We start from the raw sequence: 27,503 nt of genomic DNA, 5'->3' as shown, positions 1-27,503 counted from the left end.
AAAGAAGACAAAATACAGAAGACAAAAAACACAAGGTGGGAAATGAGCAAAGTGAGAAAAGGCTAATATCAGGGAAGGGCAGGGCCTGTGCAATGGTAAAATGTAGAGAAACAACATAACATGCAATGTTGCTTTGCATCATCTAATGAGATGTAAATTACTTTTTGACTTGTTGCCTCTGATGGCCCAGAAGGCCTCCGCACATATGTGTGCCAGGCACGATCCTGAATTTAGTTTGTTCTCCCCATATGTTATTTTACGCCCAATACAGATCAACTATGCTGTAGTATGGTGCCTCCAAGCACAGAGATCCAAGAAACCACAGATTACCTACATCCACCCCCATCGTTTTCTACTGTCTGACCTCCACACCAGACTTAGACCTTGTTACACCATGACTCTATGTCCTCACCCTGCAACCTGGCGGGTGCAGATGTCTGTGACTGCCTTATCTGGTAACTATAAGACAAGGGAGCATTTGTTCCCATTCACATGAGTCACACCCTATTAGAGAGTTGTTTGTCTTCCTCTTTAGAATAGGTGGTTGTCTGCCACTTCTTGTGGAACCCTCAGTAAGTACAGACTCCCGTGAGAAAGAGAGAGGATGGGGTAATGGCTCGATTACTCACCGGTGACCTTCATTCTCCCATGAGAATCTGAAGTTGGGACACCTATGTCATGTCTTCTTTAAGATAGTACTGCACATCAGATTTATGTATAAGACTATTGGGTTTCATAATGCCAAACATGTCCTCAACTGCACTTTGATGAACTGTCTGCCCTGGAAGGAATATGGGGATAGAGTAGAGGCTTTGAGACATGACTGTGTTAAGCTCCCTTAATACTCCGATATAGTATTTTATAACAGCACAATTAAAATTCATCTTTAGGATGTTCAGTGGCTCCCTACTGGGTAGCAATGCCAAGATAGGAAGGATTACTCTTACAGTGGTGTTAGACAATACGGAGTTTTACATAGAGTTATGGAGCTCAATGGAAATTCATGGGCACATAGTCCCACATCCAGTGGTTACAATGTCAAAGACGGCTTTTTCATGCCAGGGAGCTCCTTTTCAGGAATACCATTCAAGGATACTACAGCCTCCTCCATTTTACCTGGGGTACCAATAACCACCGTCCAGTCTCCTTCTCATAGGTCCTTCAGCTTCCTGAGCCTTATGGTACGGGGTCCAAAGCAGGTGAGTTCCTTTAATTTCCAGTGGTGGTGGCTGAAATTGACTTCCGCAAACTTAGTAAACAGTTTTCAAGTAAACAGCTCTTTTGTGAGTAAACCCAATATCTTTGAGATTTTATCATTTGAGGATGACCAGCAAGGAACATATATTGCTTAATTTAACATGACAAATGGGACGAATTTTAAACCAAGGAGTATGGGTAAGTAATAGGTATGTATGCATGTATTTATACAGGATCTTAGTCAAAGGGCAGCAGAGCACTGTACATGGTCAAAAACAAGCAAAAAGTCAACAAGTGATACAATAGGGAAGCTGGGTTGTGGGTGGTTAATTGCTTGAGATACAGTGTTCTTTAACCTCTTAAGTGCTGCGCCTATACCAGCGGCCGACTGCACCACTACCTCGGGAGTGCTGTCGTAGGCCGTTGGACGTTCCAGCTGCACCTGCGCAATGGAATGTTCAGCACTGGAGCTGGACATTCCAAAGCAGCTAAGGTGTTAAAGAGGGGAGTCTTCAACTCTTTCCTAAACTGATTGGAGCATTGTTGGGGTGGTCCTGATGCATACAGGGGATGTTGTTCCAGATCCTGGGTGCAAAGGTGGAAAAAGGATTGCTTTCTTGTTCTATCTTTTTTACATTTCTTAATCTGCAGTATGATCTTGTCCTGGCCGTAGATGTGGCAAGAACCACCAGAGATGGTGAGATTGTCTTCAAGATAAGTGTGGGGTGCTGATCATGGTGGCTTTGTAAATGACACAACTGGCTTTGAAGATAACGAGGGCAGGCAAAGAGAGCCAATGGAGCTCAATCAGAATTGAGCTATGTTGATCCTTTTACTCGTGGCCCTAGATGAAACATACTGTGGCATGTAGGATGCCTTAAGGGATGTCAGTGTGGAGTCTGGGAGGCAATGGAGCAGAGCTTTACCACCATCCAGATACGAGAATACAAGTGCTTGAGAGGGCATCCTCAGGTTGTTTACTGGAAGAAACATATTGACTCTCTTTGGAAGAGAGAGTTGGCACCTGGCTGTCTTTATATTTTTAGCAGTGTGTTCCTTGTGTGTGAGATTAGTGTCCAGGGTTAGTCCAAGTGACTTGGTATTTGGTTAAAGTTGGGGTTAAAAACCTTTAAGTCTCATGCTAATGAACCAGAGTTGTGGTTTTTCTAGTTTGTTGTTTTTTGCAAAACCCAGGAATTTAGTCTTGTTCGGGTTGAGCTTCATCTAGGCACTGACCAACTAGCTCGATGATGTGCAAGAAGTGTTTCAGATGTTGGATCTCTAAATCTGAGGAGACATATCAAGTAGAGTTGTGTATCATCAGCAGATGGTGAATCTTGACGCTGTTGTCTGTGAGGAGAGCACCAAGCGGCTGCATGTAAAGGTTGAGGATAGCAAGAGACAGTTTGCTACACTGGGGGACTCAACCAGTGGTATGGATCTTTTGTTATAAGGCGTGGCCATATGAAAAAACTGATGTCGTTGGAAAGGTAGAAGGATAACCAGTGAAGTACATTGCTGGTGAATCCCCTTCAAAACTCCAGGGTGCATCTGAGGGTAGGATGGTTGACTATGTAGAAGGCAGCTGAATGGGCCAACAAAAGCAGAAGACAAGGTTAATCTTCGTCTGTGGTCAAGAGGGCATGATCTACAATCTGTAATGTTACATGATCTAAATCCAGGTTGTTAGCTGTTCATAAAATATACTGTTTTTTCAATGGTAGGTAGTGACTGGCTGGTAGTTGGCATGGTCATCATGGTCTAGAGTAGGTGTCTTTAAGAGTGGGAGGATCTGGTCTGTCTTGAGAGCCTCTGGGAAAATGTTTGGGGAAAGGAAGACATTGATAATGCTGAGTAGGGGTAAAAATGCTTCCCCAGAGAGCTTTGATGAAAGACACCAGTAAGACATCATCTTTATAAGAAGTGGCTTTAACAAGATTGGGGGTGCCAGTGTAATCTGGGAGAGATAGGGTTTTGAAGGCTGACTATTGCAGGATTCTACAGGGGGTGTAAGAGATGAAGCAGGTTTGATGTTGTCGAAGTGCTGTTTTATTGTATTTTGTTTGCTGAAGAAGAGGTTGATGGTATTGCACTTCTTTTCAGAGTGAGAAATAAGTAGGTCCGGCAGGGGGTTGATGCAGTGATTGATTGTCTTGAAGAACATTCTGCATGTGTTTGTGTCTTCAATGAGCGTGTTTGTATAGTACTTTGCTTTGGCTGAGTTGATAAACAGTCTGATGTGTAAGCTGCAAGTGTGTTGGACAGAGGGATTTCAGTATCATGAGGTCATCTGGAGTTGTTTTTCTTCAATTTTCTTTCCTGTCTGCAGATGGATCCTTTATTGTCAGCAGTTCTTTAGAGTGTCATGGTGCTAAAGGCTTTGGCTTGCACTGACAGGTTAAAATTGGGGCTTTGATTTTCACAATGTCTTCCTAAAAATTGGTGAAGTTGTTTCGAAGGGTGTTGATGTCGGGCATGGAATTTATAGGGTGAGAGACATGTTTGAGCATTAGGTTAAACTATGGATAAGTCTTTGAAGGATCTGAAGGTCTGGTGTTCTTTTCTGTGTTCTTACACTGGCGGCTAGCGGTGGGGTCCGGACTTGTGTTTGCGCAGTACCACAACGATAACTGGCCTCCCTATAAAACTCTGCATTGTAAATGGTCACAAAGAAAGGAGATTATTCTTTTTAAAAGGTTACTTAAATGTCTGTTCTGTGGAAAATGTGTTCTTGTACACTATGAGTTAGGTGGCCCTTGCTCGGGAGGGTAGATCAACTCCCTAGTACAATGTGGTTTTCTGGATTCACCAGAAGGGTGGGATCCAATGGTGGCAGCGTAATTGTGTTCAATGTGTATGGTCCCTGTCCCTTCCCTGGAGTAATGATACCTGTGCCACATGGGGTCAGGTCAGGTTGCTAAAAATGTGTGTTCTGTGGAAATTTTTAAAGATTAATAGAAATACCTGTTCTGTGGAAAGTTTTAAAGGTTACTTAAATGTCTGTTCTGTGGAAAATGTGTGCGTGTACACTGTGAGTTAGGTGTCCCTAGCTTGGGAGGGTAAATCATCCCCCTAGTGCAATGTGGTTGTCTGGATTCACCAGAAGGGTGGGATCCAGTGGTGGCAGCGTAATTGTGTTCAAACGTGTATGTCCCTTCCCTAGAGTAATGGTACCTGTGCCACAAGGGTCAGGTTGAGGAATCAGGGGCGGTAGAAAACTGTCTTACTCGTCGAGGGGACGGTGTGTGGATGAATGTTGAGGTGTGCTGAGTAATGGAGTGTAAGTTCTCTGGGATGGGGAGCTTGCTGAATCAACGATAATCCTGTCCTTACCTACCCCGCTGAATGTGTTTGATGCATCATGTGTTCCGTACACCGCTGAATGTGTTTTATGCGTCAGGTGTCCCTCTTGTTGAATGTATGTTAAGTTGTATCCCGGACTAGGAAGACCTGCTGGCTCGGCCGCGGCTTGCCTTGGGGAGAGCTGAACATTGGGGCCGGCTGGCGCTGCTGCGGCTCATCTTGTTGAATGTACGTTAAGTTGTATCCCTGACAAGGAAGACCTGCTGGCTCGGCCGCGGCTTGCCTTGGGGAGAGCTGAACACTGGGGCCTGCTGGCGCTGCCGCGGCTCATCTTGTTGAATATATGTTAAGTTGTATCCCAGACAAGGAAGACCTGCTGGCTCGGCCGCGGCTTGCCTTGGGGAGAGCTGAACACTGGGGCCTGCTGGCGCTGCCGCGGCTCATCTTGTTGAATGTATGTTAAGTTGTATCCCGGACAAGGAAGACCTGCTGGCTCGGCCGCGGCTTGCCTTGGGGAGAGCTGAACACTGGGGCCTGCTGGCGCTGCTGCGGCTCATCTTGTTGAATATATGTTGAGTTGTATCCTGGACAAGGAAGACCTGCTGGCTCAGCCGCGGCTTGCCTTGGGGAGAGCTGAACACTTAGTTCCCAGGTGGTAGACCAGTGGAGGGAGGAAGTTCCAAGACTGGTATGAGAGTGTGTTCTGAGGGTGCTTCTCCTGGGAGAGCGCGGAACCTCAGAAGTAGAGGTAGGGTGGGGCATTCTTGCCCGTGACCTCTGGCAAGCCTGAGGGTGCGGACCCTAGGTGGAAGGAACAGTGGTAGTCGGGGCTACACTGCGAAAGGGAGTGGAGAATGGCTATTGTGGGCCAGGGGTTACCACCCCCCACTTCGGATTAGCAGGGACCAGTGGTATCTGGGTGGCGTAGGGCCTGGTCCTAGTCGTGGACAACTAAGGAGTACCAATGGGGTAGCCTGGTTGGGCCTATGTCTTTATTGTTTTTTTTTTTTTATTAGTCTGTGTGCCTATAGGTCAACGTGGAGTAGAACTGGAGGGTGTCGCTGCAGTGCGGGCCCGCGTCCATGTTCTATCGCCCCAAAGCAGGGAAGTCCATCACGGTGGTGATTGGTCTACCCTGCGTTTGGGCTGGGAGGGGCATGTGTTGGACTTGGCCCTTCTGGCAGGTCCACCCCTGAAGTTTGTGTTGTTATATGTAGCCTGGGGATGGTGATTCCCACTCTGAGTGTGTGTGAAGAGAGAGACCTGCCCTTCCATAGGAATGCATGGGGAATGTATGTGTCCCTGGTAGTTTCCGATGCGTGGGTGTGCAGGGTCAAGTCTGGTATGTATGAACTCGTGAGATTGAATGCTGTGCAACGGTATATGCGGCATGAGTGTGTCTAGTGTAGAAGTCCCACTTTCAGAAGTTGGCATATTTGTGGAATGTGTGCCTGGCGTGTGATTTGCTGAGGCTGGCTGGTGAGCCTGGCTCCCAGAATCTGGGAGGGTCTGCCCCGGTGGTGAATGGAGTGTTTGGCATGCTGATGTGAGGGGAGGAGTGAGCCTGGGTCTGCTTGTGGATTGACTGTCTGGTTTGAGTGTCCTGAATGAGGCTGGGTTTTCCCCACACAATGCTGGCTCCACCCCCTGGGGTGCGTCTGATGTCCCTAGCCTGGCCAGTGAAAAGAATCCCCCATAACCAGTTCCAGCTGGTTCTCTCCCTGCCTGCCCCTTTAGACAAAGGATGTTGTGTATAAAAAGGGTGCTGTGTCACTCTGAAGGGGTTCTTGTTCTCAACTTGAATCTACAGGGGCTGCTGCTGCTTGGGCTCAGGGTTGGCTTGCCTCCCTGGGCCCTGCCCTACTCCTGGACTGCTGATGGCCTTTTCCCTTCTAGGAGCTGCTGTGCTCCACCTGAGGTCCTGGACTCTTTATGGACTGCTACTCTTCCTCCAGCGCTTGGGAGCGCTTTCCTCTGAACCCCCAGCGCTTGGGGAGCGCTGTTCTTCCTACTTAGCGCCTGGAAGTGCTGCTTTCTGCCCTCGAGCGCCTGGATTACTTTATTAAGGTTACCCGCTCTGGGAGTGCTCTACTCCCCCTGCAGAGCGCCGTAACGCTGTCCTAGCGCCTGGGGGCGCTGTTTACTCAAGCCGGTGCCCACCCGGCCTTTGCCCTGTTCCGCAGAGGTTCTACCCCCCCCCAGCGAGTGCCTACCTCGCTAACTGCCCTTCTTCCTCGAGGTAGCCTAGCCCTCGCCATTTCCCCCGAGTTCACCACCACCGGCCCGGGTTCCTTCGTGTTGTCCGTCCTGGGCCGCGCTGGGATTGGCTGCTGACCCGGGACTTGCTGCTGACGTCTCCCCGGGCCGCGCTGTGATTGGACGGCGGCCCGAGGAGCTTGTGAGGCGGAGGAGAGAGAGAGCGAATGCGGGGAGTGGCGGGAGCCTACTCCGCGCCCCTGCTTCCCCCCAGGAGAACTGCTGCTACCCCCCCCGGGGCCCCGAGGAGCGAGAGGGAGCCCCGGAGAGCGAGGAGAGACCGGCGCCGCAGACCCGATGAGTGCTGCACACGGGAGGGGGCGTCGGGGCACATTGCCGGTGCCCGCCCCTCCCCTCGAATGATCCTCCTGTTGTGCTCGGAGGCCCGTGGGGGCCCCCAGTGATGCCGGGACCCCCGAGGGGGGACCCCGCCTGTCCACACCTTGCGTCCTGAGCCCGGAGAGGCTCCACCCGGTGACATGGTTTCGCCGAGCCTGCGAGGCTCGATCCCCAGACCATATCTCACTTCCTGAGCCCCGAGAGGCTCCACCATTGCCCCTTGTCCTCTCAAGCCGGTGAGGCTCTGCCCAGTATCTTGCTCTAGAGCCCGGGGGGCTCCCTCTTGGCGCAATTGTTCCCCCGAGCCTGCGAGGCTCCATCGTTGCCCCTCAGCTGCCCAGCACTTTGTGGACAGCTGCCACGCGTAGGTTTGCCCCTGGCTACCTGCAGCCTACTCTGAACATTGGGACATTGTGCGTCCTAGCCCCAGAAAGGCCAGCTGGCCTGTGGAACGCTATTGATTAACATTATTGTGATTCTGAGAGTTATTACATGTTGCCCTGCTGACATGTTGTGTTATATACCTTGTCCTTCCATCCCTCCTGAATATCTGATGTCCCCTGTATGTGATTCCTGGTCAGAGTGAGTTCTACTGCTAGTTCTAGGAAGCTCCCAGTTGATATGTGTTCTAATGCCAGATCCATCATGTGCATACCCCTGGCAGGGGTCCCTTGGCCCTGCCCTGTACCGTTTCCCTTGTAAACCCTGCCCGTGCCTCTGGCACCTTGTAAAGTGTGTGTTCCTATGTGTCCTTAATACAAAGACTATTTTCATATATACTTTGTGTGGAGTTCCTTTTGTGGGAGGCCCTGGACGTTGTTGTTGGTGGGTGTGTGCGCAAATGCTTCACACATGACCTCCGAGATAGGCCTGACTGCTCGCGCCGCGTTACCTAGAGGGTGAGCAGGGGTTGTCTTGACATAGGAGTGGCGGTCTCTGACTGGCTATGGCGCAAGCCCTGGCCGGCCGGGGGTCCCATTTCTTACAGTAGGGTTCATTACAAGGACGACTTATGGATGACAGCGAGGCCTCCTCCCTTCTTATATGTGTGGTCCACATAATGGATGCTGTAGCCTGCAGTGGCGGTTCCTCCTCCAGGGTGATGGAGTGTCGCCAAACCTGGTGCGAGAGCAGTAACTGTAGAAAATATGAATTTAGTTAAGTGGTCAATGAAATGACCAGGTGTGCTGCCTCTCTTTCGAGTAGGGGGTGGGGCCATTCCTACTGCTGATCGGCAGCAGAATGGCTTGCCTGCAGCCTGAAGTGCGCATCAGTACGCACCAATGTCAGCTGTGTGACAGCTGGGCAAACTGCAGGAATAGACTCCTAGTCTGAAAAGGAGCACTGTATTAGCGTACTCAGACCAACTGTGGCTCTGATCTCATGCTGACAACGACATGAGAGCAGCTCCAAGATTGGCTTGTTTGTTTAGCTCTTCACTTCTTAGGCTCTGTGGTTTCTGTTGACAGAGTGGAGTGCCTTCTGTCTACCCGTATGGTGGTCCAGGTGAAGTGAAACTGGCATCAGTATGTGCTTTTGTTTTGTTTTTATTTGTTTAAACAAAATCTGGTCAAAGCTTTAAGCTGGGTAGAACAACCTCGCCTGTAGGTCACTTCCTCCTGTGAAGGATGCATGGAGAAAAGGTGCATTGAGAGGTTCGATGATGGAAAATTACTGCCATGCGCAAAAGGACCATGGCAAAAAACAACGGTTTCAGGAAAGGGGGGGGGGGCGCTCGGCCCCCTTGCACGTATGGCGGGTCACCGACCCCCTCCTTCCCCCGCACTCTCGGAGGTGGGGCGTGTCCCTCCGCCGCGTCTTGATGACACGGCGGGCGCGCCCCATCCCCGATTGGTGCTGGCTCCCGCATTGACCCGAAGCAATCTAATTGCTTCCGGGTCAAAGGGGGGGAGCCAGAGGGGGCGGACCAGTTACAACTGGTTGCTCCCAGGAGGGTTAAAAGGTTGGGGGAGCGCGGGAGGCGCCCTCTTGTTCCCGCGCTCCCCAGGCTTGAACAGCGCCTCAGCGAGGTGAAAGATTAATTTGTATTTTATATTTCAGGTCTTTGTCTCGGCCCGATTGCGTTGGGAGTAATGGCGGAAGCGCTCTGCATTACGGTCAGCAGACGTGCTGGTTCGAGCCTGTGTCCAGAATTGCGGACCCCGAGAGACGTGTGCATTAAAAAGTAAGGCAGGGTGTGCGCGCAGTGGGTCCTGGACCGAGCGGGGCACTGTGGGGAACAATGCAGACCCAGAGCGACCGCGACTGTATCTAGTACGAGGCGCTGTTTGTTTGGCTGAGAGCACCGGTTGAGTGATCCCGGTTTCGGATTTCAATGGTGCCTTGTGTGTCTGCGCATGCGCATTCATACACGAGGGCGTAGCTGGTTAATAAGGATCTGACACCGGTTAGAGACTTTGCAGTAGGCCCATAACTAGGATATGCAGAAAAAGTCATAAGTAGGATGTTAGATTCGGTTAGGAAACACGATGTATTAGACATTTGTTAAGGATAGCCCTTTGATACCTGTCTACAATCATTGTAATCTAATGTCACAATTTTTCTGCATAAACAATTGTGTAAATATTGTTTATTTCAATTTTTATTTGTTTTCATGTTTTAATAAATATGGCCGGGGGGTCGCGAGACCCCCCGCCTTCCAAAGAAACTCCTCTCATGTCTACATTGCTTTAATTGTTTAACTTGTGGTGGTGCCCAAGACGGGGAGGGGGATGGTCGGTGTCCCTGACCATACATCTGTTGGTTGTTTGATGGGGCAGACATGTAAAGTGGTACCTTCAGCACAGCACATTAATAGTTACCAGTATTACCACAGGCTACTGCCATTGTCTGCAATGCAAATCGCTTACACATGTGCTTTATAGCCTCTTGCCCAGAAAGAATGCCGCTCTTTTCGAGCAAGGTGTATTCTCTGCAATAAGAAAACAAATCAGCTGCTTGTTAGATCCTCCAGTGCACTGCAAGATGGAAACGTTCAGAGTTCATTTGTTTCAAACAGCATGAGCTTCGATAGCTGTATTTATAAGTGTGCTGGTGCAGATGATGTCTGTAACTGCTCAGAACATTCGTCTAGATATTAAAATCAGGCAGATAGGAGGCAGCCTCACATCTCAGGCCCATCCGCCAAATCAAATGGCATAGGTAAGTCGCAATTCAATCAGGGTATGATAAACAGCTTGATGCGATGTGGCTTTGTGATGCCGAGAGAGACACGAAAGGAAAACTCGCTTAGAATGGAATGGGACTGGAAAGAGACGCAAGGTCCTCAGAGTCGCCGTTCTCACTGGAAATATGAATATGCTCTCCCTACGGTGAGCACCAGAACAGCAATCGGGCTTTGTTTTCATTACACCAAAAACATTTTTTTTGTATCATATGTCGAACTGCTGTTTTTTCTACTTGACTGTTTTTTATGGTGAGTGAACCTGGCAACAGGAATATATATTCTATGTGTTTTTTGTCAGTATTTACAGCGGAAGATGGCTTATTCTTTGCTTTAGACACAACAGATAGGATACGTTTGAAAGCGCTGGGGAAGTTTTCAACGTACACATTTTCATTCATGTACTTTAAAACACTTAAACAAGCTGGAAAGGCATCTATAGATCAGGTTGCTGCCTGTAGATTAACACACCATTATAGTAGTCTAATTTTCTCCTCTTAAATTTGTGTGCCCTTTGGCAACTCACGTCATCTAGGGCAGGGCAAAAGTCCTACAAAAAGGAGTGGGGGGACGCTGACGTCACAACGGGAAGTGACGTCACGAAAGGTGGCTTGCACCATCAGGATCATTGCCTCCCCTCACTCACCCCTGAGATGGAATTGCATCAGAGAAGCCAGCGCATGTGCAGTGTTCTGAATGAGCTCCGATCTCACCCCAGAGAGGCCAAAGAGTGAATGTGTGGCTCTATTTGCTCCAGTTATCGAGCTACCGTTAAAATAAGTGGGGGGACACTGTCCACCCGCGTGGTACCCCGACTTCAGCCCTGATCTAGGGGAAGGGGCAGCAGAGTGTACACAAGGTAATGGAGGCATTGGGAGAAATAATGTTGGTCAGCTCCCTTTCACAATTGCGGCTCGGCTGTATATGCTGGAATGTCTTTCATGAATGTCACTTTTGAGTATTGGATTTCAGTTGTGGAATATGTAGGTAACAGCAGCTTTGTTGCACCGGATTCTGTGTTCAGATTTGGCTGCTTCTGATGCCGCATAGCAAGGACCTTGTGTCCCACACATCTGGAAGAAAGGTTGAGAATGAAATGAGATGGGGATGTTGGCTTGTGTGCCATTTATCCTTGGCCCATTTCTTGTTACAACCTATGCTTGCTTAAATTTCGATCTGGGTACCAGTGACATGCAGAGGCATGAGTACAGGGCTATGGGGTTGTTCCTGTTAGCTATGAGCCCCAAGATCGGCTGCTTATTCACCCCACCACTTTCAAATGTCACTAGTCGCCATTGGTAGCCAGTGGGAAGAATAACATCTAGGGTGGGTGAATATGGGGTAATCCATGCTTCTGTGATGAAGAGGGAATCAAGCTTGTGATAGGTGATGAGGTCTGCAATTTCTTGTGTGTGGAGCACTGCAGAGCGTTAATATGAATGTATGGTCCGTAGATTGAGGAAGTGTAGTAGTTACTGGGATGTTTACGAGGTTCGGTCCATGTGTCATGCAAATGCTAGGTTACATATCTGAGTGTGATTGTGGGGATTGGCAGAATGGGGGGGCTGGGTGATGTGCATGATTTAACCTTAGTTTGCAATTTTCACCTGAACATTTTAAATTTAGAAATGTCACCAAGTTGCAGAGGAACTGGCTACAATGTCGCATGACCCTGTCCTGAAATGGCTAGTGGTAAATCAACAGTCCACTGTACTTTTTCTGCATATTGACACAACCCTACACTCAAGAAGAAGTCTGTTGATAGTTGGGTGAGCTCTCAATAGAGATAGTTGTGACAAATGGCTTCTGAAAATTGTTGAAAGCATTTGCTGTCTATAAGCAGTTATATTTTGGAACACTTTCTTGCTTTACGTAAGAAACTAAGGGGCATATTTTCAACAACTAGCGATATTTATTGCTAAATGAGCTTAGCAATATTTTTTTATTGCCGCGCATCGCCGGATTTTATTGCAGAGATAACGTGCTATTAGCAACGTTTATCTCAAATGCGATAAAATATCCGGCTATAGCGGCTCAATGCGTGAATATCGCTGGAATTCCAGCGATAATCAGGCATTAACGCCAATAGGGTCTTAACCTGAATATCCAACCCCCGTTGGATGTACAGGTTAAGATGTGGTCTGAGCAGGCATTAGTTTTTGGCAATATTCGTGCTTAGGGCGAATTTTTTTATCACTGTGCCTGCATTGATAATAGGCGATAGCGATGTTAGCGACTGCTTTCAGTCGCTAACAGGTTGGGTACGCCCACTTTGCATGTCATTAGCGATAAATATCGCTGACATGCAAAGCGGGCCCCAAACCGCTCGCTATCGCCTACAAACTGTCGCTAACTGCTGTTAGCGACAGCTTGCTAATAGGGCGATTAAATTATCGCTGCTTTAGCGGGAAAAAGTCCAGCTACAGTGGCGATAAGGCCGTTGATAATATGCCCCTAATTTCGCTGAATAGGAGACCTGGTCCTGGCCTGTCAAGATAAAAATAAACCAGTCCCTATATCTCCGACTGACTCAACAGTGACAAATGTCTGTGGTGGGCTACAGCCACAGATACTGTAGACGTTCATTGTTTTTAGTAACGCTAAGGCCATAGGAGAGTCTCACCTGGTTTGTGACCCTCACCTTTGGTTAAGCAATGAACAGAATCAGATAGAAATCATCTGTGAGGTCATTTGGGCAGATTAAATCCTCACATACATTTTGTTGTGATACCACTGGTCAAGTCCTGTCTAATTAGTTTTCCCTGCCTGTTCTTGGAGGTACTGCTGGACAAATCACCAGTGGCATTAGTTTTCTCTGTCTCGCTTATGATACCCTTATTGTAGATTCCGACAGACATGCTAATTTGAAGTAGAAGTACCTTGTTTCCTGTATAAAACCCTTAAGACAGACACTATTGGGAAAATCCACTGTGATTCTCCTGTGTGACAATACAGTCCACTGTGACATTAGTTTTATTAGCTTGACTCTCCGGTATGAAACCTTCCTGCAGATACTATTGGACAGGTCCATTGTGATACTAGTATGGCTCTCTCCTGTTTTACACCCCAAACCAAAACTATAGGACAAGTCACAGTGACATTAGTTTTACTCTCCTGTATCACACCCTCCAGGAGTTAATATAACAGGACAAGTCAAATGCAACATTAGTTTGCCTCTCTCTGTTTTACATCGTCCGGCACATACTCCTAGATATATCAGGCGTGCCATTAGTTTGACTCTTTGTGCATCACACCCTCCCCAGGTACATTTGGACAAGTCCGCTGTAACATCAGGTTGACTCTGTATTACACCCTCCTGCACATACTCCTGCATACATCCAGTGTGGCATTTGTTTGACTCTCTCCTGTATCACACCCTTGGGCAGATATCTTTGGACAAGCCTACTGTGGTATAGTTTGAGTCTCTTGTTTCAGACTTTTCTGTAGATAGTGCTAGGGTAGGTCCCTGAGTGAGACACTCAATTTCCCTGTCACCTGTATCACGTGATCCAGCCAGATACTGCTGGGCAGGTCTTTTGCCCATTAGTTTACCCTCGATCATGTAATGTTGTTTTTACACTGTGACATGGGACAGGCTGTCTCGACTCCTGTACCACTACTATCATGCAATAAACCCTGGAAAGAACAGACGTGGCATCCGAGTGCCCTGAGTGTCCACCTCTGTATGTATGGCACGCTCTATGGCCATAATGGTGGCAATTACACTTCTGATAGCTGCGTGCCTTGACTGCCGCAAAGCTTGCCTAGCTGCTATGCTGCTACGACTGGACTTGTCCCCTCTGATATCTGAGCGCTATCTCCTGCATGGCGCTCTCTGTGCACATAATACCAGGCACAGCCCTTGCGACCCCTAAGCACACTAACTCCTGTATGGCGTTCGCTGCTAATAATACAAACATAGCTCCTCTCGTATCCGAAAGTCAGGACTCCTGCACAGCGCCCTCTGTACAGAAACGGGACTGTCTACTCCGAGGTCCTCGTGCGTCACGCTCCCATGCGTAGACAACGTTTTGACTTGTGCTCTGACCCAGCCCGGAAGCGCCCTCCCAGCCCTGGGTGTCTTCTCAGGTTCCGGCGCACGCGGAAGGCCAAGACTCAGAACTTGGCTCTGGTGCCCTCACGCTGGAAGCTGCGGGTGCCAAATGTCAGAAACGCGAAGCTGAGCCTGAACAGCATGTTAAATAAACTCAGTAGCCAACTATTTATCGGAGTCTGGCCTGCAGACCTTCGGACAGAAAGCATGGCTTTTTTGTCCCCGGTATTAGCTTATACAGCTGGGAGGGCATGGGGCGCACTGGGCTCAGTTTAGGATTACAGACTGCGGTAGGTTTGATCTGGTGAACAAACCTCGCATGCTCTACTCTTTGCAAACGCAGGAAATATTTACTACAAACAGACCCCACGAAGGAAACCAATGACACACAATCCATTCACAATAGAAGCAGAAAGGATTTACTGGTCGATGAACTGTAGACGAGGAAGGAGATATTTGGAAACAGAGATATGCCAGCTCAGTAGGGCCTGGTCAGTAAGCCTCTCGCCCGGGCCACCGATGTATCTTCACTGGTGCAATTGATGTCCTTGGTGAAAATGTGACTTAGAAAATTGAGAGGCCTGAGCGCTAGGCCGGCTTCCCTACACTCCCATCTCATTGGGCTTCAGGTTCACCTTTAGCAAAACAGGACAATAAGCATTATATATGGCTCCTATTGGAAAGCTAACTCAGTGAACTGAGAACTTGTAGTATACTCAAATTGTACTCCAAGCATACTTTCATTGAGCTCCCAGAGTACTTACTCGCTAGTTACTATCATTCTGCTCTAAAAGTTCACTCTGTAAACGTTGTCTTTTGACTTTGCACTCTCAGTGTAAGTCATACCTTACTCTAAGCTCTCTAATGTTCACACTTCTTTTTCCGTCTCTCATTCTGTGCTGTCTAATACTGGCCTTGATACACACAAACGACACCCCTGATTCTCCTCCAGCCACTTCCTCATCCTCTCTATGTCTTGATTCTTTCGCTACCATCTGTGAATCATGCGTTTTCTCTTTTTCATTCGGCTAGCCCTGTGGTCTGACAGTGGGGCTCACCTTTACACTAGTCAAGGCCATTTTCCCTATTTGCTCCTTTCTTATGTGCTTATTTCATATTTGGGGGCTGTACACTATTTCTCTAGCACAAAGGGATTTACGTGGGTGGCCACTGCATGCCATATTTAGAGATATGAATCGGCCTTGAGCCACAATGATCCACTGAAGGCACTGAAGCTTTGTTGTGTGAGCGCCATGTTTATTGCACCCGCACAGCAAAGTTTTTTTGTTTAAAAAACAACCCCCAGTTTGTTTTTGGAAAACTAAAAATAAATGTTCCTGATGCCTGATGAGTTTTCTCTCAGTATGTGGGTGAGGTTCATTGATTTGTTTTCTGGTTAAAAAACACCAGGCTTTCCTTGGTGGTCTCAGAAACAGAAAAGTACATCAGAATGCCCCCCCCTAAGAAGGCTGGATGCACTGAGGTACTTGCACATGTCAGCCTAAAGTTTCCACTTGTTTGAACCGAGGATTTGGCAAGTTGGGTACTCCCAAACTCTAAATAAAGCCATTTAGTTTCTAAGTTCAAACTTTCTTTGTCTTCTGGAATGCTCCTTCCTGAAACTACTACTTCTTAACCTTTTCTTTTCTCAAGTATTGCTTTTGTCTACATTTAGTTTTCCTTAATGCTCCTCTGCAGTCTATAGGGAATGCCTGTAATCACCTACTATTGTCTCTTCTACTTCGCTCTTCTAATTTCTTCTTCTTACAGCAATTACTTTGCTACCATATCTTTAGCAATGCAAATTCTTTCTTATGTATTGTCATTGAATGCAATCATGTTCTTGCCCTGTCTTATTCCACTTCTCTGATAGTATCTTATGTTTGTAGCTGCCTTCTTCTTCCTGCTTCTGCTTGTTTGCTATCCGCCCCTACCACACTGCACACCTCCACACTTTCTCTCATTTAAATTACTGGCTCCTTTGCTGTCGACCTGCTTCATTTGACTATGAGATGTACTCCCAATTTGTCATCATTCAAAACTTTGTTAAACAATGTAGCTTTGATTGTGTGGTGACTGACTTGTTTTGGTTTTTTTCATTCAATATACTGCTGTTTATAATATTTTTTATATAATAAATCAAATACATTTGTAATCTCAGTCTACTCTAAGCTTACTTTCAGTGTAATGGCATCTTACTCCCACAGCATAATCCAATTGCACATTTTATTATACACTAAGTTCACACCCAATGTGCTCTCAGGGTACTCAATACATATTCTTCATTTACTATAGTTTTGCTCTCTATCTTACTCGAAGTGTACTCACAATGTACTTCCAAGTGCACTCTAAGTGTACATAAATTGTACTCAAGCATACTTATAGTGTACTTATTATTCTATAAGCATATTTTCAGTATACTCCATTTGTAACCTTTGGTGTACACTAAGTATATTTGTTTCAATGTATTCTCTAGAGTACTCTAAGCATACTATCAGTGAACAAATGACATGCGTGCTGTGATCTCCCATTGCACTCAAAATATACTGTCATTCGTAAACTACCAGTTTTCTGATGGCTAACTTTAAGTTTACTTTCAGTGTTTTGGGAGAGTACTCTCAGTGTATTCCAATTGTACTCTCTAGTGAACTGCAAGTAGACTATCAGTGTATCCTTGGCACTCCTAATGAACTTATTGCACTGTAAGTGCTCTCATGGTGTACTGAAATTACACTCACTAGTGTACTCTAAGGGCCCGATTCATAAACTGCATTTTGTAGTATGTAAAGTAGTACTACATTAGTACTACTTACTACAAAATCCAATTGACAAAACTGCAAGTGAAAATCTTCACCTCCATCTATCCTATTTTTTTCTATGGGGAGAATATCTGACATGTAAGTTTACTACTTTGTAGCAAATGCAGGAGGAAGCGTGCAGTAGAAGTCACAAAAAGGGGGCTACATGGGACGGGTTTAGGAAGGAGCAAAGAGGGGTTTAGGGGGTGACAGACAACCACTCACAAAAGAGTAAGCCCATTCAAACTACACTTCTAAATTTACTACAGCCAAAAAGGACCCAAAACAGTAGTATGCCAATGTCCACACATGACCACCGACTGCTACTTTGACAACCTCCAAGGAAAAAAAAGAACAGTAGGGAGTTAAAATAGACCACCATAATGGTAAAATAAACTAATTTCTTTCAACATTTTATAGATATATATACATTGATTTTAAGGCAGTATTGTACATATACATGTAAAATAAAATTATTTTATAAGATATTTGATATTTTTTAAACTTGAAAATAAATGTAACTTCATTTTTTAAGCAAATGTTTTTTTTTAAGTTTGACATTTTTTCTATACTTTACTGTAGGGAGATATCCACCCCAGAGAAAGGGAATTCCACCTTAATTTGAAAAGTAACCAGTTGGAACTTGACATCATTACTTTAAGATTGAATTAAATATTTAGTTCATTTAAAAATGTTAAAAATAATTAATATTATTTTGTAAAGATGCATTAAAACCACACCTAAAGTGAAATGTTTGCATTTACTTATTATGACTTAAACACTACTGGGATTGCGAGGTTATGACTGTTGTGGTTACAATGCTCCTGTCTTTAAGTAAAATATTCATATCACTGGTTGAAATGCTCCTTTCAGAGACACTAAGTCCCCTATTACCAACTGTCTTTTCATAACAATTGTATTTTCCGAGTTTCAATTCAGTGTGTGCAATGTCCTTTTCAGATATATTAATTGTATTTACTAATATTACAAATAATTTCAAAGAAAACAGAGGTCATGAAGGAATACCAATAGTATTTTCCTAGATTAAAATGCTTTTCTGAGGATACAATGGTCTATGACTATAATGGTGATTTCAAAGGTACCAATGAATATTTCAGAGATAACTATGGTCTTGTAAGTGCTTATGATGGTTATTTCAGGGAAAACAATCTTTTTTAGATGTTCTATTAATCAATTAGGAAATAACAATAGTAATTTCTGAATTTACAATGTTCATGTCAGTCAGTGCAAAGGTCGTTTCTGACTTCAGCTGAAGAGATAACAATTACATTTTCAGAGCCTGTTTCTGAAAAAAGACAATATTTTTCCATTGATAATAATTGTCTTTTAAGGAAAAACAGTGCTATTTCCTATATTTACATGGTCATCTAAGAGAAAACAATGGTATTTACTGAGATTACAGCGGTCTTTTCTGAGGCTATAATGGTCATTTCATAGAAACCTATATTATTTTCCGGTGTTACAGAGGCTTTTTCGGAGGTTGCAATGGCATTTTACCAGCTACAGTCACCATGTCAAAGACCACAATGGTGTTTTCTGCAGATATGATGGTCATTCTAGAGAAAACACAATTTGTAATGTTGCAATGGACCTGTCTATAACTGCAGTGGTAGTTTCAGAGAAACAACTGGTCTGCTCTCAGGTTACAGTGATCTATTCTTTAAGTTTCCATGTTACAATGACTGCTGTACAGGTTACAAATGAAGGAATACACAATGTTTGAGTGAAAGACTCAGGAGACTCCACAATCAAACCAATAAATGATCTCTTAGAATCATGCAAGTGAAGATGGTGCTGAGTACTTTTCTGGTGCGAATGAAGGCAGGGAGATTTATTTGGAGCCAGAGATTGTTACAGCAGTGGGGTTTTGTGCCTTGATCCATCTGTCACACTTACCTGAATATTTTGAGAAGGGAGAGGAGAAAGAGGGTGCTTGTGGAGTAGAAATATTTAGTGTGCGGTTATCCAGTAGCTTTGTTGCAGAGATTTCAAGGTGGGCAAGGACCGTGGAAAATAGGAACGTGAAGGATGTTGACATCATTCTGACAAGGACGCAAGCCTCTGCCATGTTTTTTTTACTGAGAGGTTTGGCTCAACTTTATTAGGCCCAATAGCCAGTATATAAGCATTAATTAGCTGTTAATACCACTGTTGGTAGCTTTTATTGCTTCACAACATCTGTGGACTTTTCCTGTTGGCTCCTTTCCAGGCCAATCCACCTTCAAATACCAACCTCGTGCAAGGAGTAGAGGAACAGAAACTATTGTAAGCATGGGCTGAAGACCTAATTAATCGCTGCAAACGTCTCCCAGGAGAAACTGGCACATTTCCGTGTGATGCAATTTTCTTGGAGCAGACCTGTCTTAGGAAGTTCTTCCTGCAGTAACATTTTAGTTACTTTTCCCAGCTTGAAAATAACCTTGCTTACATCTATGAAGGAGAAACTGCCTATCTGGAGAACTGCTTTTCCTTATTCGACCCTTCCTTTCTCTGATCTGCAAGTCCTCACCTCTTGATGTACCTCAGAAGTGTCTCAAAACTAAAGAATGATATTGCTACTCCAATCTGGGCATCGTGAGCCTCCATCGTACTACCTAACAATCAGGGATCAGGAAATACACAAACACAGTTCTTCCCAAACATTTTAGAACCATGACCCGAATTTTTATAAAGACAAACTTAATGTAATAGCAGACATGCCTTCAAAATGCTGTGAAATACCCAACTAAAATATTATTTAAAATGTTTTGCAGTCCACTCTAGAAGCAATTGTTTGTCAATGTGATGACCTTGATAATGTCAATGTGTCTTTATCCACTGTGGCCAAGATATTGATTTGCCCATGAAAGTGGCAGATGGTGAACAGCACTGGAGCTGGAACACTTTTCAGAGTGTTGCACTGGCCTGTGGCATCTTTTCACTAACATCACAAGGATTCCGAAAAATCTTTGTGTTGATACCAGTTTTTTGTAGCAACTTTGAGTCCCTTCTGCTGAAGAGTATTAGCACAAACAATGCTCCAGAGGATTGGGGTGCTTTGCATGAGCAGCAGGTTATAATACATAAAGTCAGATTTATTTTATTTTAAGGATAGAAGAATAAGTGAGCTGCCCAAAGCCAACACCAGGACTCAAACCTGGTTCCCCAGATCCAAAATTAGCAGCTGTGGCCATTAGGCCACATCCATATTTCTCAATTCCTGTGTGAAAGTCTTTCACAGGTGGGGATTATTGTGTATGATTTCCTTCAGTGAACACATTCTCTGTTGAAATGGCATTGTGAGGTAATAAAACAGCAACAAAAAATACTGGAAGGTTCACCTGGAATCCTGTTTGGGAATACTTACCAGGGTTTTATTTTAAAACTGGACTTAGGGACAGATGTTATCACCTTTGCTCTAGTTGTGCTGAACAATTTTCAGAGCGGGGTGCCAACATCAGTGCTATTTCACTGAAATCATAGGAATTGTAAGAAAATCCTATCTTCACACAAAGTGTATCAAACGTATTCAGCAGGAGAGTGGACCGGATGTAGTATGTTGCTGGTGGTGCATTTTGTAGCACAGTGTTGAAAATGTATTACTAAGGCATCATGTGGTAGCGAACTGTCATTTATGTACAGCGCATTTAACATTGAAATGACCACTAAATTTGCACAGACATACAGTTTCCCTGAAAATACAAAAGAGGATGCAAATGATAATGTGTGATCTATTTAAGTCTATGTTTCCAACACAGTTCAGAATTACAAAAACAATGTGCTTCATTTTTACTTTCCTAATTGCTGATAAATTCTGAAATATGTGTACCATTCATTTACAGGTATTTAACATCTTCTCACTTTGAGCCAGAAAAGAAAAATAAACACCAGGCCCCATGTTAACCCTTCCCATGCTCGTGACGGAACCGTTCCGTCACGAGCCTCGGGTGGGCTGTGCTGGTGACGGAACGGTTCCATCACGGCTCTCTTGCCGCGCCTGCGCGGCGCGAATTCCGCACCTGCGCTAATGTTCTCTAGCGCAGGCGGGGCAGTGACGGAACCGTTCCGTCACAAGCACAGCTCACCAGCGTGCCGTGACGGAGCGGTTCCGTCGCGAGCACGGGACCGCCGCGCGGCCCCCCACCCCCTTAGCACTGCGACGGAATAGCCACCGCAGTGAAGGAGTTAAAAGAATGAGCATACATTTGTAAGAAGACACAACCTAACATTTGACCTCTGTCTTTGAATCACAGCAAATGTGACAAGCTAAATTCAAAATGTAACCCACCAGATATCAGCTGGCGTGCAACCAGTGGGTCCCAACCCACATTTAGGGAAATACCACCCTAAGAGCCTTTTTCCCTACATTATCTGGTCTCTCACTGATGCATGGCTGCTCATAACACTTAGAGTCGACTAGTCTAAAAAGAGACCTTCACAAATCTGTTCGCTCAATCAAAATGACTTACCTCTTGAGGGGGCTCAGGGTCTTGAGACTGTATAGCATAAAGAAGCGGGGAGTCGCAGTCTGGCATGTAATGTTCACAATACTCGTAGGCGGCCCTGGGGTCCGGTACAACCATCAGCTGCTGGATATCACCCTGTGGTCAGAGAAGAGAGACTCTGGTCAGTAAAGGAAGAGTGGAGCAATCTTCATGGGGCCAACTTCAATTGGGTTTGAGTAAACAATCGCTCAGAGGGTAGGAAACATGTTATGCATTTACGTCCTACGCACACTGGTGGGTCCCAAATGAAGTGCCATTAGGAGAAAAATCCGATCTCCCGACAGGATGCACCTGTGAAAATGCAAATCAGGCAAATCGTTCATTGGCTCTGCTTTAACCTTACCTTCCTTTCTGAGACTCCAGATGGTCGGAAATTACCCCATTTCCACAATAGTCCACATTTGTAAGAGCCCGGTGAGTCGGTCCAAGTGTGCATCTTACTTCACCTTCAAAGGTCAGTTCTGAGCCGAGGGACCACATTTTTGGAAATATCAGGGCAGTGGCCTGGGCTTTAGAAACACCACTGACATTTGTATTCGACCAATAGAGTTCTTATTTTAGCATGTTTTGCACTCACGAAAAACATGAAGTGACTCCTGAGCAAGGCGCTTTAACACAAAAAAAATCGAATTTGCTTAACTTCTTAACAATGGCGCTCAAAATGCAACAAGCTTGTCGACTGGCTCCAAGCACCGTGAACTATAATTTTGAATAGCTGCTGTGTTTTAAATCTGGTCTTACCAATAAACCTCTAATTTGCCAACTTTACCTCCTCCACAGTCAGTCACACAAGCTTGTTTGCTAGTGTTTGAAAATCATCCCTTCACCAACTTAAAGATTGTGCCCGCAGTGTCAAAAACGTGCAAATAAGCAAATATTTGAGGTTTTAAGGTTTCACAGAATTTATAGCACAAAACGCCCATTTACCCAACTGAATGAATATGATAAATGTATTTGATAAGGTACCAGTATATCGTGGTCTATAATTCAGCTGACAAAACGAATGTTTCCTAAACATAATTAAAAAAATTAACGTTGGAGTCATGGTTAAAAAATCTATGCCCAAAGGAGCAGTTAATTTGCTTACGATACGGAGGCCAAGATATTTATACCATATCATATTTGTGGTTCTATACATATTTTGACATGCCACCATTATATTTATATGTTGGACAAACGGTAGGGCACAGGGTGGTACATGCAGCTAGAGATAGTAACGACAAAACACTTATGGCGAAGAGAAAGAGCTTAAATGCAGAAAAAAGTAATCAATTTAATTTATTGCTAGAAAGTGAATTTCTCCTTTATTTTCTTTTTTGTGTAAGTGACCTACCCTGGCCACACATACTGGCAGATGAGGGACATTTCCCCTTTCTTTACATTTTTGTACAAATCGCCCAGTGTGTTCACACATTCTGGCAGATGGGGCTGGATTTGAATTCAGTTTATTAAATGTTTATCTCATTGCGGAGCATCGCCCTTCAAGGACATTTGCACACATCCTGCGTTGCGCCTCTGGGCAGAACCTATAAGTGAACCTGCAGTGTGCAACCATTCTGCTCTCCCAGCTTGAGATACTGGATTTGCTCCAGATTTTACACACCTAAAATAAGTCTAACCTGAAGGAAATCTTCGAGTGATTCTTTTTTAGCAAAGGTTGAAAGAACCCATGAAATGTAAATGTTCTCTGGAGAAAGAAATACATGTATAACTGTGATGCTAAAAACTCATTTGTAAGCCACAAGCATCAACGCGCCCAAACCTGTCTGACATTGACCTAAACGTATGCAAATCCAACTTTGTTACACCTCCATGTCACTTGGATTCAAGTTGGACACTCACCTCAAAGTTAAGGAAAGCATTGCCAGGGAAGCAGATATGTCCTGCCACTCCCTCTACTAAAGAAATTGAAATCATTCCTCCCTGAAAATAACTCTAGAACTTCTGTTGAAGCGCTCACACTCTTGCATCATGGTAGTAGCATTATCATGTTTCCTTTCCTCCCAGACTGCACACTGGCCCTCCACCAGGGCCTACTATACACCACAGCACATTGCATCCAGGGCCTGTTGACATATGACCACATCACTGCAGCACTGATGAACCTCTACTGGCATCTCCTGCTGGTTGGCTCATACTTCAAAAACAGCAGCATCATGTGCATGACCATCACCACAATACTTCTGGCTGACGAGTTAGCATTTCTGCTGTCGCTCGGCACACGTACAGCTAAGACACATTCCGGCTGGAGGTAAGGAAATGTAAAAAAGAAAGAAACAAGTCAACAGGTCTTTTCCATCGATGGGCTCGGCATTGGGAGCATTATTCCTGTACCCATCAGAAATGCCCCATCCCTGCTCCGATTTAGGAAAGCGACAAAGACACACCTCTTTAAAGAACACTGCATCACGAAGCAGTAATGGACAATTCTGTTCTGAGCGCCAACCTCTTTAATCACTTGTTGACTGTATCTTTGTCGTTGACACTGTACAGCACATCACTGCCTTTTGGCTAAGTTTGCACAATACCAACACATATATGGATACATATTGTAACAGCAGATAGGTACTGAGTCAACAAGCCATCTCTGGCATGTCTTCGGGGTACATACCCATCAGGAAGCATGCAGGGCTATAGGTGTTCTTGATTTTGAGGCTTGTAAGTAGAGGTGGGCCTTGAGATGTATGTGGACAGCGGGCAGGCATTAGCAGCATTGCAACTTCCTTAGCACCTAAATTGTAATAGGAAGTAACTCAGAGGCGATTAGAACCAGACCTGAGAGTGTGGCTTTCATTTGTAGCTGGTGAGGTTCTACAGAGAAGAACCTCACCTTTTAGGTCGAGGGACTGTTAAGCTGCGAAGCAGCTTCCGGTCCGGAGAATTAATGTGACTTAGTAGGGCTTCAGAACCCGCCTCCCTGCTCTGTCTCTCCACCATTGGCTGGCTTCCTAAACGGAGGCCAGCCATTGGAGGAGAGAGCCGTCCCTCCAAAGAAGCCCCGTCTTTTTCGGATTTGAGGGCGTCATTTTTGCTGTTCTTTAGACAGTGACGTCGTCCGTCACTCAGAACAGCAAAACACGCCCCCAATCCGAAAAATTTCGGAAGCTTTGAAGCAGCCATTTCTGCCCGACCACCGCCGCCGCCGGAAGAAGTCCCGGCGTGGGGATCCCCCCATCGGGTGCTCACCCCGCTGTTTATTTAAATTAAAGAGGGAGCCTACCCCTCATCAGCCCCGCATTACCGCCGCAGCCCAGGACACCCGAAAATCATAGCCGCGACCCGGAAGTACAGTGGGCTAGGCAGGAAGCGGACGGGAGGTCTCCCCGCGCTCCTGCCCGGCAAGGAGAAGAAGCCCGTCCCCAGCCGCCGCCGACCGGAGAAGCCCAGCAGCCCTGCCCGCGGCAGAGAGGAGCCGCCGCCTCCCCAAACAGCCGGTGAGTGCCGTTTTTCTTGTTGATGGTTGACCTGCTATATCTAGTGTTTACTTGCATCAACATGGCGCCCCGCGCCCCCTCCCTTCCGAATCTGGCAGAAGCTCGCCCGGGGCCGGCAGGGCCGCAGGGATGCTGGTTTAGTAGTGATGCAGGAAGGTGAGCGATACCCTTGCACCTGTCCCGTGTCCGACTGGCAGAGCGGACTGAAAACTGAGCGACTCTCGGCTACCCCCACGCTTCCCGCTGATCCTGTGTGAAAAACGGGCCATTGCCGCGCAACCACACGCCTGTGTGAGACCGCCGGGGCCTGGCATTCAGGGCATCCACAATGTATGCATTCAGCGCTGTATAGCTGAGAACCTCTTCCACCCCTGTGCGGCGGGGGAGGTGAGTGTCGGGAGGAAAGCATTTAAAGAGCAAAGGGCCCCTTTGTAGTCTCAAGTTCACTCGCAAGGACGTGGGGAGGGGAGCCGCGTGGTCAAACAGGGGTTAAATGTGTTTGGAAAGGGGGGCCTGGGAAAGAGAGTGAGTGTGAACGTGACTCGGGCCTAGCCAGCGCCACATTAAAGCCTCCTTTCTGATGCTAATTAATCTTGACAGATGCGACAGAGGGAATAACTGACCCGGTGCAGAAAATAGATCAATTACATTAACATGCGCCACGGGTCTGTGACTGACAGGCATCATCGAGGGTCCCTGGGGGGATGGGTCGGAGGCGGGCCTCGGGGTTAGCGCAGTGGACAGAAGAAAGGCTTCGAGGCATTTGCGCCGGGTCAAGCGAGTGAAAGACTGCAGTGCCCGTCCATGCCCAGAATGCGACCAGCGCCAGTCATGCTGCCTTTTCTTCTACAGCCATGGATGGAAGAATACTTCTTAGTAAGGAGACCCTAATAGGGTTCCAGACGCCCAAATGCGGCCATCTCGCACTTGTCTTTTAAAGGTAAGGGGGACTTACATCTGCCCCAACTGTTCTTTTAAGCTGCCTTTGAGTCTTGGACTTCATAATCTTGGTGATCTTTTATGCATTCCTAGGATGCATAAAGAGAAAGCTGGGGGTAGATATTTCTCATTTTTGGGTCCCAGTCTACGAAACTCTATTCCAGAACATCTTCGTAGTGTTTCCTCAGAGTCCGTCTTTAAGACTCATTTGAAGACTCACCTATTTAAAGAAGTGTAATCGGACCCTACATTATTGTGTTATTTGAAGACTTTTCTGTTTAGTTAGTGGAATTAGTACCCTACTTCCCTATCTCAACATAGCACCAGGACGCTCCTGTTTGGAGCAGCTGCTGGGCTTTAGAAGGTGGTTCATTCATTCATTCACCCATGGGCATCTGGCACTCTTAGTCACATGCTTGAGAATCAAAGAATGCCAAATGAGCTTAAAACTGCTGAAAATGTTCTCAATCAGGGGCAGCTGGTTCCATACCCTAATGTATATCATAAGAGAACATGTTATTTCTCAAGACTGGGTCATCCATGGGACTTGTGAGGAGCCTTTGATTAATACCCTGAGCAAATGCCAGCAATCACAGTACACCACTTAGATAGAATGTGTTGTTAGGGCGCTGTCACTAGAATAAAAGATGCCATTTATAGCACTCCTACCTAAAACTCCTCATCCATATAAGGAGATTGGGCATGCTGATATTTGTCTATTGGCTGTGGTGAAATGAGAATCGGAGAGAACTAAAGCCACCATTTCTGAAGATGCAAACATCTGCCTACTGCAGAGAGGTCACTAAGATCTGCAAAAGAAAATGCAGATTCAAACTGTAACAGACTAGATCAGTCATCACCAACATAGACAAAACAACCATAAAACATGGAGAGGAACCACATCGCACGTAGATCTAGACAAACAGCACACAGTCTGCACAATGCAGTCACAAACAGTGATACCCAAAGTAAGTCCCTACCAAAACACACAAAGCAGCTAAACAGTACACATGTACTAAAATCACATAACCAAATGGAGACTCACAGCAAATTTAAGATGAAGAGTGCAGAGTGCTGTTGAGTGCAGAGTGCTGTTGAGTGCAGAGTGCTGTTGAGTGCAGAGTGCAGAGTGATGTGTGCTGCAGAGTGCTGTGTGCTGCAGAGTGCAGAGTGTTGTGTGCTGCAGAGTGCTGTTCAGTACAAAGTGCAGAGTGCTGTTCAGTACAAAGTGCAGAGTGCTGTTCAGTACAAAGTGCAGTGCTGTTCAGTACAAAGTGCAGAGTGCTGTTTAGTGTGTCTGTGTGAGGGTGGCTCTGTGTAGGGTGTAGCTATTGGCATTGTAAATGACAATGCCATTTATTTAACGATTAAGCTATTGGCAATGTAAATGACAATGTCATTGATGATTTAAAAAAAAAAAGAAGAAATGTCATGAGCAGTGCCAGTAGCTCTACCTTTAATGATGCCGAGACCATTGCATTGTAAATGCTTGTT

General features: G+C 45.8%; 1 protein-coding gene across 1 annotated transcript in view; it reads right to left on the bottom strand.

Moving 5' to 3' along the window:
* LOC147748151 (uncharacterized) overlaps positions 1-27,503 on the bottom strand; it is a 648,568-nt gene that overhangs the window by 325,697 nt on the left and 295,368 nt on the right. The window contains exon 5 of the mRNA XM_086959041.1: positions 21,601-21,732. Coding sequence (XP_086815167.1) covers positions 21,601-21,732 — 132 coding nt within the window. The remainder of the gene's footprint in view (positions 1-21,600; positions 21,733-27,503) is intronic.

This window comes from Lissotriton vulgaris, chromosome 1_1 (genome assembly GCF_964263255.1).
Source record: "Lissotriton vulgaris chromosome 1_1, aLisVul1.2, whole genome shotgun sequence".
NCBI lineage: Eukaryota > Metazoa > Chordata > Amphibia > Caudata > Salamandridae > Lissotriton > Lissotriton vulgaris.
The sequence above is the reverse complement of the archived record's forward strand: the minus strand, read 5'-3'. Positions and strand labels throughout refer to the sequence as shown.